The sequence below is a fragment of the Ranitomeya variabilis genome, chromosome 6, assembly GCF_051348905.1.
Source record: "Ranitomeya variabilis isolate aRanVar5 chromosome 6, aRanVar5.hap1, whole genome shotgun sequence".
NCBI classification, from domain to species: Eukaryota; Metazoa; Chordata; class Amphibia; order Anura; family Dendrobatidae; genus Ranitomeya; species Ranitomeya variabilis.
In genome coordinates this window covers 47,598,081-47,610,980 of record NC_135237.1, presented here as the reverse complement: position 1 = coordinate 47,610,980, position 12,900 = coordinate 47,598,081, and the positions used below count along the sequence as shown (strand labels likewise).

The 12,900-nt window shown below is 42.9% G+C and overlaps 1 protein-coding gene across 1 annotated transcript in view; it reads right to left on the bottom strand.

Moving 5' to 3' along the window:
* MYO3A (myosin IIIA) overlaps positions 1-12,188 on the bottom strand; it is a 165,779-nt gene extending 153,591 nt beyond the window's left edge. The window contains exons 1-2 of the mRNA XM_077268419.1: positions 12,019-12,188; positions 259-393 (exon numbers count right to left, since the gene is read on the bottom strand). Coding sequence (XP_077124534.1) covers positions 259-393; positions 12,019-12,186 — 303 coding nt within the window. The 5' untranslated portion in view covers positions 12,187-12,188. The remainder of the gene's footprint in view (positions 1-258; positions 394-12,018) is intronic.
* Positions 12,189-12,900: the final 712 nt, after the last annotated feature.

Below are 12,900 nucleotides of genomic sequence, written 5' to 3'. Positions count from 1 at the left end.
GTACACAGCCAAGACACATTTATAAGATTATCTCAGCACAGGAACATTTTTTGCATAGGGTTGTACAGAGCTCAGCATTCAGTGAACTGGTAGATCTGCAGCTGATAAAACAAGTATTATATCAAGACTTCAATAAGTGATAGATCAGTGGAACCAGGGTCTCTGTCCCTGCATTATGCTGCTCTCAGATCGGATAACAAAAACCTGGTGACAAATTCCTTTTAAATTATATATAACATTTGGAAAATAATTACAAACCTCCAAAACGAGCCACAACTGATCTCCAGTCTTTGCATCTTTCTTGAAATACATTCCATAGAACTTGACAACATTTGCATGATCGGATAAAGCCTTCAGGATGCTGTATTCTGCTTCAATCTCCTCGTCGATATCCTCCTGAAATTCCATAAAAGGAGATTAATTTAGCAAATACTTGAAGAGTTATGTGGAGGTTGTGATTTCCAGATCCATATTTTATTAAAATAAAATGAATATACGAGTTAACATATCTTCAACGTGCGGCAATACGACCAACGTCACAGCAGTTTGGTCTTTGCTTTGGGAGCCATCATACTGTATGGAGGGCTGTGTTGGGGGTCACAGTTGGGGCATCTTACAATGTTGTGGTCACCATACTTAGCTGGGTGGGTACAGTAGGGTGATCATATTGTGCAGGTGGGGGATGCTATGTAGGAACTCACTGTGGGGATATGATACTGTGTTTTTTGGTGGTACTTTTGTTGGCATCATACATTATGGGAGCAAGGAACGGGGAATCCAGGTCTTCAATGGGAGGAACATTACTCTGTAAGGTCTGCAAAGTTGTGAGGTATGCTCTTCATTGGCCCACTGAATATTCATTATTATTTTTTTTTATGGTGGGGGCCTGATTAGAACTCGGGCTTTGGGACCCATAATTTTTATATACACCCCCTGCTCTGTATGCCTCCGTCTTAAATCAGATTATGCATATATATCAGATACAGCACATATCTAGGTACACATATATACACTGCTATGGTAGATTTAGCAGTCTTTCATAAAAAAAGAACGTGTAATATGAACATGTCCAATTTAACACTATATAGATTGTTAGAATAGTCAGAACGGTGAGTTTTCTGTTCAATAATAAAATAAACACATTAAATTCTTTTTTTCTAAATATCCCATCATTCCAATCTAAATGAATGACATAATATTTTATTACCAATCAGAGTTCCCCCTAGAGCAACAAATCAGTTAATATTTTTGTGTTTCCTGAACCAGCAAAAGACTAAATGAAGTCTAAAGGGCAAATGTCCATCAATTCTCCCTTTTGGTAGATTTCGCTCTGTTGGGGCACAGGCTCAGAATGAGCTAGGGAAAAAAATTATACTATTTTGTATGACATTTCACAAAATATAATCTTTGAAAGTAAATGACTTTTACTCTTCAGATCAATACAATGTAATCTTATTTTCCTTGAAATTTCCAAATACATATAAAGCATATCAAACTGTGATGTTTACTTCTGTTCAGTCTGTACAGCTATTGTTAGGTCAGAGATCGATAGATAGATTTTTTTTCTGATTTTCTACTTTGGAGGTTTGGACATACAGAATGGGCAAAACAAAAATTGGAACAGTACTCTCAGATTACACAGAACATTATGTTTAGTGGTGAGGCAAACTTTTTTGGGTGGACCATTTACATGGATACACCTAAATAACATGGGGATGGTGACAGTTTTCTTGTGTAGGGTGTCTTGCATTAAAATCTGCTGCAATGACCCGGGTACTGCGTTCACCAGACATTAACACAATTTCTATCCGCTCGTCACGTGTTAACCTCTGCGACATGTCAATGGCTGTAAACAAAGAAACTTGTAAATAACTCATGAAAGATTAAAGCTACGTTAAAACCAAGCATACCATTGTTTTTCTTGTCAAATTCTCAATACGTTTGATGTGTCACATGACCCTCTTTCTCATTGGAAAAAATAAAGTTGGATCCAAAATGTCCAACTTCAAAATTACGGCCATGGTCACCACCCATCTTAAAAAGTTTTCCCCCTCCCATATACTAATGTGCCACAAACAGGAAGTTGATATCACCAACCATTCCCATTTTATTTAGGTGTATCCATATACATGGCCCACCCTGTATATTCTCTTATATGTGGACGATGTGATTAAGGTTCATCAAGAGCAAACAGAAATTGCAAAGATGACTAAAATTCTGAATCAGCATTTTAAAACTAAAGACCTTGGAAATGTAACATACTATCTAGGAATTCAGGCCCAAAGAGAAGAAGATGGAAGATTTCTTCTAAACCAAATTGCAAAAATCAACTCCATTCTGAATCAGTTTGGAGTGTCAATAGCCAAAGGCATATCAACCTCAATGGAACCATCCGACAAAAAGTTGGAAGGAAAAAATTATCTGTTATCTAACAATAATAAATACAGATTGGCGGGGGGGGGGGCACTTCTATAAATATCTATGACTTGATGGGATATCGCCATAACAATTAGAATTCTCTGCAGATATGTTGAAAAAGTGAGCCAAGAAGACATTAACCCCTTTACCCCCAAGGGTGGTTTGCACGTTATGGACCGGGCCAATTTTTACAATTCTGACCACTGTCCCTTTATGAGGTTATAACTCTGGAACGCTTCAACGGATCCCGGTGATTCTGACACTGTTTTCTCGTGACATATTGTACTTCATGATAGTGGTAAAATTTCTTTGATATTACCTGCGTTTATTTGTGAAAAAAATGGAAATTTGGCGAAAATTTTGAAAATTTCGCAATTTTCCAACTTTGAATTTTTATGCAATTAAATCACAGAGATATGTCACACAAAATACTTAATAAGTAACATTTCCCACATGTATACTTTACATCAGCACAATTTTGGAACCAAAATTTTTTTTTGTTAGGGAGTTATAAGGGTTAAAAGTTGACCAGCAATTTCTCATTTTTACAACACCATTTTTTTTAGGGACCACATCTCATTTGAAGTCATTTTGAGGGGTCTATATGATAGAAAATACCCAAGTGTGACACCATTCTAAAAACTGCACCCCTCAAGGTGCTCAAAACCACATTCAAGATGTTTATTAACCCTTCAGGTGTTTCACAGGAATTTTTGGAATGTTTAAATAAAAATGAACATTTAACTTTTTTTCACAAAAAATTTACTTCAGCTCCAATTTGTTTTATTTTACCAAGGGTAACAGGAGAAAATAGACCCCAAAAGTTGTTGTACAATTTGTCCTGAGTACGCTGATACCCCATATGTGGGAGTAAACCACTGTTTGGGCGCATGGGAGAGCTCGGAAGGGAAGGAGCGCCGTTTGACTTTTCAATGCAAAATTGACAGGAATTGAGATGGGACTCCATGTTGCGTTTGGAGAGCCACTGATGTGCCTAAACATTGAAACCCCCCCACAAGTGACACCATTTTGGAAAGTAGACCCCCTAAGGAACTTATCTAGAGGTGTGTTGAGCACTTTGACCCACCAAGTGCTTCACAGAAGTTTATAATGCAGAGCCGTAAAAATAAAAAATCATTTTTTTTCACAAAAATTATCTTTTTGCCCCCAATTTTTTATTTTCCCAAGGGTAAGAGAAAAAATTTGACCACAAAAGTTGTTGTACAATTTGTCCTGAGTATGCTGATGCCCTATATGTGGGAGTAAACCACTGTTTGGGCGCATGGGAGGGCTCGGAAGGGAAGGAGCGCCGTTTGACTTTTCAATGCAAAATTGACAGGAATTGAGATGGGATGCCATGTTGCGTTTGGAGAGCCCCTGATGTGCCTAAACATTGAAACCCCCCACAGGTGACACCATTTTGGAAAGTAGACCCCCTAAGGAACTTATCTAGATGTGTGGTGAGCACTTTGACCCACCAAGGGCTTCACAGAAGTTTATAATGCAGAGCCGTAAAAATAAAACAAAAAATTTTTCCCACAAAAATTATTGTTTAGCCCCCAGTTTTGTATTTTCCGAGGATAACAGGAGAAATTGGACCCCAAAAGTTGTTGTCCAATTTGTCCTGAGTGCGCTGATACCCCATATGTGGGGGGGAGCCACCGTTTGGGTGCATGGGAGGGCTCGGAAGGGAAGGAGCGCCATTTGGAATGCAGACTTAGATGGAATGGTCTGCAGGCGTCACATTGCGTTTGGAGAGCCCCTGATGTGCCTAAACATTGAAACCCCCCACAGGTGACACCATTTTGGAAAGTAGACCCCCTAAGGAACTTATCTAGATGTGTGGTGAGCACTTTGACCCACCAAGGGCTTCACAGAAGTTTATAATGCAGAGCCGTAAAAATAAAACAAAAAAATTTTCCCACAAAAATTATTGTTTAGCCCCCAGTTTTGTATTTTCCGAGGGTAACAGGAGAAATTGGACCCCAAAAGTTGTTGTCCAATTTGTCCTGAGTGCGCTGATACCTCATATGTGGGGGGGAGCCACCGTTTGGGTGCATGGGAGGGCTCGGAAGGGAAGGAGCGCCATTTGGAATGCAGACTTAGATGGAATGGTCTGCAGGCGTCACATTGCGTTTGCAGAGCCCCTAATGTACCTAAACAGTAGAAACCCCCCACAAGTGACACCATTTTGGAAAGTAGACCCCCTAAGGAACTCATCTAGATGTGTTGTGAGAGCTTTGAATCCCCAAGTGTTTCACTACAGTTTATAACGCAGAGCCGTGCAAATAAAAAAATTTTTTTTCCACAAGAATTATTTTTTAGCCCCCAGTTTTGTATTTTCCCAAGGGTAACAGGAGAAATTGGACCCTAAATATTGTTGTCCAATTTGTCCTGAGTACGCTGATACCTGATATGTGGGGGGGAACCACCGTTTGAGCGCATGGCAGAGCTCGGAAGGGAAGGAGCATCATTTGGAATGCAGACTTAGATGGATTGGTCTGCAGGCGTCACATTGCGTTTGCAGAGCCCCTAATGTACCTAAACAGTAGAAACCCCCCACAAGTGACCCCATATTGGAAACTAGACCCCCCAAGGAACTTATCTAGATGTGTTGTGAGAACTTTGAGCCCCCAAGTGTTTCACTACAGTTTATAACGCAGAGCCGTGAAAATAAAAAATAAAAATTTCCCCCCAAAATTATTTTTTAGCCCCCAGTTTTCTATTTTCCCGAGGGTAACAGGAGAAATTGGACCTCAAAAGTTGTTGTCCAATTTGTCCTGAGTACGCTGATACCCCATATGTGGGGGAAAACACCGTTTGGGCGCATGGGAGGGCTCGGAAGGGAAGGAGCGCCATTTGGAATGCAGACTTAGATGGAATGGTCTGCAGGCGTCACATTGCGTTTGCAGAGCCCCTAATGTACCTAAACAGTAGAAACCCCCCACAAGTGACCCCATATTGGAAACTAGACCCCCCCAAGGAACTTATCTAGATGTGTTTTGAGAGCTTTGAACCCCCAAGTGTTTCACTACAGTTTATAACGCAGAGCCGTGAAAATAAAAAATCTTTTTTTCCCGCAAAAATTATTATTAGCCCCCAGTTTTGTATTTTCCCAAGGGTAACAGGAGAAATTGGACCACAAAAATTGTTGTCCAATTTGTCCTGAGTACGCTGATACCCCATATGTTGGGGTAAACCCCTGTGTGGGCACACGGGAGAGCTCGGAAGGGAAGGAGCACTGTTTTACTTTTTCAACGCAGAATTGGCTGGAATTGAGATCGGATGCCATGTCGCGTTTGGAGAGCCCCTGATGTGCCTAAACTGTGGAAACCCCCCAATTCTAACTGAAACCCTAATGCAAACACACCCCTAACCCTAATCCCAATGGTAACCCTAACCACACCTCTAACCCAGACACACCCCTAATCCCAACCCTATTCCCAACCGTAAATGTAATCCAAACCCTAACCCTAACTTTAGCCCCAACCCTAACTTTAGCCCCAACCCTAACTGTAGCCTTAACCCTAGCCCCAACCCTAACCCTAGCCCTAACCCTAGCCCTAACCCTAGCCCTAACCCTAACCCTAGCCCTAGCCCTAAACCTAGCCTTAGCCCTAACCCTAACCCTAGCCCTAACCCTAGCCCTAACCCTAGCCCTAATGGGAAAATGGAAATAAATACGTTTTTTAAATTTTTTAATTTTTCCCTAACTAAAGGGGTGATGAAGGGGGGTTTGATTTACTTTTATAGTGGGTTTTTTAGCGGATTTTTATGATTGGCAGCCGTCACACATTGAAAGACGCTTTTTATTGTAAAAAATATTTTTTGCGTTACCACATTTTGAGAGCTATAATTTTTCCATATTTGAGTCCACAGAGTCATGTGAGGTCTTGTTTTTTGCGGGACGAGTTGACGTTTTTATTGGTAACATTTTTGGGCACGTAACATTTTTGATCGCTTTTTATTCCGATTTTTGTGAGGCAGAATGACCAAAAACCAGCTATTCATGAATTTCTTTTGGGGGAGGCATTTATACCGTTCCGCGTTTGGTAAAATTGATAAAGCAGTTTTATTCTTCGGGTCAGTACGATTACAGCGATACCTCATTTCTATCATTTTTTTATGTTTTGGCGCTTTTATACGATAAAAACTATTTTATAGAAAAAATAATTATTTTTGCATCGCTTTATTCTGAGGAATATAACTTTTTTATTTTTTTACTGATGATGCTGTATGGCAGCTCGTTTTTTGCGGGACAAAATGACGCTTTCAGCGGTACCATGGTTATTTATATCTGTCATTTTGATCGCTTTTTATTCCACTTTTTGTTCGGCGGTATGATAATAAAGCGTTGTTTTTTGCCTCGTTTTTTTTTTTTCTTACGGTGTTTACTGAAGGGGTTAACTAGTGGGAACGTTTTATAGGTTGGGTCGTTACGGACGCGGCGATACTAAATATGTGTACTTTTATTGTTTGGTTTTTTTTATTTAGATAAAGAAATGTATTTAGGGGAATATTTTTTTTTTTTTCTCTATTTAGGAATTTTTTTTTTTCTTTTTACACATGTGGAAATTTTTTTTTAAACTTTTTTACTTTGTCCCAGGGGGGGACATCACAGATCGGTGATCTGACAGTTTGCACAGCACTCTGTCAGATCACCGATCTGAGTTGGAGCACTGCAGGCTTACCAGCACCTGCTTTGAGCAGGCACTCGGTAAGCCACCTCCCTCCCTGCAGGACCCGGATGCCGCGGCCATCTTGGATCCGGGACCTGCAGCGAGGAAGGAGGTAGGAGACCCTCGGAGCAACGCGATCACATCACGTTGCTGCGAGGGTCTCAGGGAAGCCCGCAGGGAGCCCCCTCCCTGCGCGATGCTTCCCTATACCGCCGGCACACCGCAATCATGTTTGATCGCGGTGTGCCGGGGGTTAATGTGCCGGGGGCGGTCCGTGACCGCTCCTGGCACATACCGTCGGATGTCAGCTGCGATAGGCAGCTGACACCCGTCCGCGATCCCCCCGTGAGCGCGGCCAATCGCGCTGGACATACTATTCCGTCCTTGGGAAGTAGGGCCCCACCCCACATGGACGGAATAGTACGTCCAATGACAGAAAGGGGTTAAGAGAGTTCTTCGATATTTGAAAGAGACTCAAGACATAAATTTAAAAGGATATCTGCAACAGGAGATCTGAAACTCACAGGCTATGTGGGAGCAGACTGGGTCGGCGACTTAAGTGATCGTAAATCGACAAGTGGCTATTTGCTCAAGCTTGGAGAAAGTTCAATTTCTTGGTCTAGCAGAAATCAGGTGTCTGTAGCCTTGTCATCTATAGAAGTATAGTATGTATCTGCAACTCACCCAAGTCAAGAGGTCATTTAGTTAAACCAATTATTAGGCGATCTTGGTAATCCATCAACTCAACCGATGGTGATTTATGAAGACAACCAAGGATGCATTAAACTTGCAAGTGAGAACAAAACACATTGACATTAAACATAATCACCTGCGTGATTGATAGAACGCGGCATAATTGAGTCTGCTTATTGCAAGGCTGACCAGATGATAGCTGATGTTATAACAAATCCACTTCCAAGAGCCAAGTTTGAAGAATTCAGAACCACTATACAACTAACAGGATAAGTAGTTGTTGAGTGGGGGTGTTGGAATAATGCTTATTATTATATATATTACATTAACTTCTATTTACTGCTGTTTAATAGTGCATGAATTTCTGTCTCCAGCAATAGTGTTATGTTGCCAGCAAAGCACTGCTAAAAAAAAAACCTCAGTACATTTCTGTTCACTCGGTGTGTGTAGCTGTAGCACGCTTTCACTTACACTTTGCAAGCTGACAAACAAGATGGTAAGATTGTAAGCTATAAGAAATACCAGTTGTAAGCTGTTGTGTTCCTTAATAAATATATATTCACTGTTGAACGGCTGGACAGTACAGAGATTAATCCACTGACAACATTTTTCTATCCCTATGTGGTATGAGCTGTGTGCTCCGACCTCTATACCTATGCTGTAAAAGCATAAGATGGTGCTGCTTGGCTAGCTCCCATCTTTTATACCGGCTATGATAGTCCCCCGTAATTGTCTGCATAGATCATGTGATGTGTTTGCTGCAGCGCATTATGGAGAAGCCTGCCTGGCTGCACCTTTCATCATAGTAAACATGAGTGGATAATGGGAAATTCAGATTCTTTGACTTTGCTTAATTTTTCCCCAAAAAATTGATTTGCGATGAATACATTAGCACAGATCTCAATACTGGATAGCTTACAATTGCTTAGAGAAAACATGTAAGGAAGAAGAGAAAGAAAGAACCCTGCTGATTATAAGAGCTTACACTCTACAGGAGAGAGAGGACCCCGCTGACCATAAGAGCTTACACTCTACTGAGGAGAGCGAGAGGACCCCACTAACCATAAGAGCTTACACTCTACAGGAGAGAGAGGACCCCACTAACCATAAGAGCTCACACTCTACAGGAGAGAGAGGACCCTGCTGACCATAAGAGCTTACACTCTACAGGAGAGAGAGGACCCCGCTAACCATAAGAGCTTACACTTTACAGGAGAGAGAGAGGACCCCGCTGATCATAAGAGCTTACATTCTACAGGAGAGAGAGGACCTCGCTGACCATAAGAGCTTACATTCTACTGAGGAGAGAGAACTCCACAGACCATAAGAGCTTAGACTCTACAGGAGAGAGAGAGGACCCCACTGACCATAAGAGCTTACACTCTACAGGAGAGAGAGGACCTCGCTGACCATAAGAGCTTACACTCTACCGGAGAGAGAGGACGCTGCTGACCATAAGAGCTTACACTCTACAGCAGAGAGAGGACCCTGCTGACCATAAGAGCTTACACTCTACAGGAGAGAGAGGACCCTGCTGACCATAAGAGCTTACACTCTACAGGAGAGAGAGGACCTCGCTGACCATAAGAGCTTACACTCTACAGGAGAGAGAGGACCCTGCTGACCATAAGAGCTTACACTCTACAGGAGAGAGAGGACCCCACTGACCATAAGAGCTTATACTCTACAGGAGAGAGAGGACCCCACTGACCATAAGAGCTTACACTCTACAGGAGAGAGAGGACCCTGCTGACCATAAGAGCTTACACTCTACAGGAGAGAGAGGACCCCACTGACCATAAGAACTTACACTCTACAGGAGAGAGAGAGGACCCCACTGACCATAAGAGCTTACACTCTACAGGAGAGAGAGGACCCCACTGACCATAAGAGCTTACACTCTACAGGAGAGAGAGGACCCCACTGACCATAAGAGCTTACACTCTACAGGAGAGAGAGGACCCCACTGACCATAAGAGCTTACACTTTACAGGAGAGAGAGGACCCTGCTGACCATAAGAGCTTACACTCTACAGGAGAGAGAGGACCCCACTGACCATAAGAGCTTACACTGTACAGGAGAGAAAGGACCCCGCTGACCATAAGAGCTTACACTCTACAGGAGAGAGAGGACCCTGCTGACCATAAGAGCTTACACTCTACAGAGGAGAGGACCCTGCAGACCATAAGAGCTTACACTCTACAGGAGAGAGAGGACCCTGCTGACCATAAGAGCTTACGCTCTACAGGAGAGAGAGAGGACCTCACTGACCATAAGAGCTTACACTCTACAGAGGAGAGGACCCTGCAGACCATAAGAGCTTACACTCTACAGAGGAGAGGACCCTGCAGACCATAAGAGCTTACACTCTACAGGAGAGAGAGGACCCTGCTGACCATAAGAGCTTACACTCTACAGGAGAGAGAGGACCCTGCTGACCATAAGAGCTTACACTCTACAGGAGAGAGAGAGAACTCCACAGACCATAAGAGCTTACACTCTACAGGAGAGAGAGGACCCCGCTGACCATAAGAGCTTACACTTTACAGGAGAGAGAGAGGACCCGGCTGATCATAAGAGCTTACATTCTACAGGAGAGAGAGGACCTCGCTGACCATAAGAGCTTACACTCTACTGAGGAGAGAGAGAGGACCCCACTAACCATAAGAGCTCACACTCTACAGGAGAGAGAGGACGCTGCTGACCATAAGAGCTTACATTCTACTGAGGAGAGAGAGGACCCCACTGACCATAAGAGCTTACACTCTACAGGAGAGAGAGGAACCCACTGACCATAAGAGCTTACACTCTACAGGAGAGAGAGGACCTCGCTGACCATAAGAGCTTACACTCTACAGGAGAGAGAGGACCCTGCTGACCATAAGAGCTTACACTCTACAGGAGAGAGAGGACGCTGCTGACCATAAGAGCTTACACTCTACAGGAGAGAGAGGACCCCACTGACCATAAGAACTTATACTCTACAGGAGAGAGAGAGGACCCCACTGACCATAAGAGCTTACACTCTACAGGAGAGAGAGGACCCCACTGGCCATAAGAGCTTACACTCTACAGGAGAGAGAGGACCCCACTGACCATAAGAGCTTACACTCTACAGGAGAGAGAGGACCCCACTGGCCATAAGAGCTTACACTCTACAGGAGAGAGAGGACCCCACTGACCATAAGAGCTTACACTCTACAGGAGAGAGAGGACCCCACTGACCATAAGAACTTATACTCTACAGGAGAGAGAGAGGACCCCACTGACCATAAGAGCTTACACTCTACAGGAGAGAGAGGACCCCACTGACCATAAGAGCTTACACTCTACAGGAGAGAGAGGACCCCACTGACCATAAGAGCTTACACTCTATAGGAGAGAGAGGACCCCACTGACCATAAGAGCTTACACTCTATAGGAGAGAGAGGACCCCACTGACCATAAGAGCTTACACTCTACAGGAGAGAGAGGACCCTGCTGACCATAAGAGCTTACACTCTACAGGAGAGAGAGGACCCTGCTGACCATAAGAGCTTACACTCTACAGGAGAGAGAGGATCCCGCTGACCATAAGAGCTTACACTCCACAGGAGAGAGAGGACCCCACTGACCATAAGAGCTTACACTCTACAGGAGAGAGAGACTTACCCAGTGAATCTGAAGATGGAAAACAAATTGTGCTCCACGGGGAACTGCTGATCTGTGATGACCCCGATACTGACTCTCCTGTATAAGGTATGATAATCAGCTAGATGTCATAGCTGCAGGACATTATGGGGAGGCCCACGCAACAACGCAAGAAGAGATTATCGTGTTCTCTGATGCTTCAGCAGTGTGGGAAATGGTGCTCAGCAAGTTATTTTTTGTGATCTGTGAATCAAATCTCAAAATATTAAAATTTGTGTGAAACTGCAAATTTCAGTAATTTCAACTCAAACTCGATCCTCCGTGGATCAATCCACTCTTCTCTAATCTCTACTTCTCATACATGTGATCTGGCCACAACTATTTCACACTTGGGAAAATTATCAAAGTAATAATATTTATCACAACTAATGACTCCAGACAGTGATTTCTACTGTCAAAATGATGGACAAAGGTCGGATTATTTTCGAAGAGGCATGTGCTGAAATAGAAGAAGAGCAATGGTATAATGTAATATGTAATGTGATACTCATTATCATTATATGTTTTATGTGGAAAAGAATGAGAAAAGTGACTTACATGAAATGGATCCATAATTTTTACAGCTGCTTTGCTTCCATTTTTCTTATTTACGACTTTAAACACTTTACCGTACGTTCCTTTTCCAATGGTCTCAATTATCTCCCAAGTGTCAGAAGGGTCTGGAAATCCATCAAATACAAATGGCTTGCCACGGAATGAAAACATTTTCAATTAAGATGCCTGAAATAAAAAAAAGTAGCTGGCGTGAGGTGTTTTATGTACAGGATGGGATTGTAATTCAGTACCTTCAATACAGTTTGTTATTGCACCTCTGCTTAGCGCCCAACAGCTGACAACCATTCCCCGATCGCATCTTTAAAGGGGTGGTAAGGCACAGAAAGTCATTTTCCTCCTAAATCTCTCTCTATTGAATGCCATAATCTAAACTATTTTCTAATATACTTGAATTAAACAATCCCTATCCTTCTCTAACTACACTTTCTAACTGCTTTTTTTCCCACTTCCTTTTATGATGACGCATTGTTTGAGAATCCCAGTGCATGCTGGGATATTTAAATAAAATGTGATCAAGGGGCAGATGCAGAGGTCACTCTTGCAGTCCCTGCCCCCTCCCTGTAATGGAGTGTCATCAATAGCATTCATTTCAGGGTAAGGGCTAGTCCCCATGGGCTGTGAACTGTTTGATGCGCACAATGACAGTGCACTCTCTTTTGCCAGCTCAGATCAGCAGCAATGAGCTGGAAACAGAGTGAGTTGTCAGAATATCTGCCATGCAAACAGCAGCAGCACCCCTTCAAGTGAAGTCACTTGAAGGGGGCGATGCTGATGTCTCTGCATTACATGTAGTCTTACAAACACACACTAACACTGCTATAGTGCCGGCTCGTTACTGCTCATCTGAGCAGAGAGGGCGCTGTC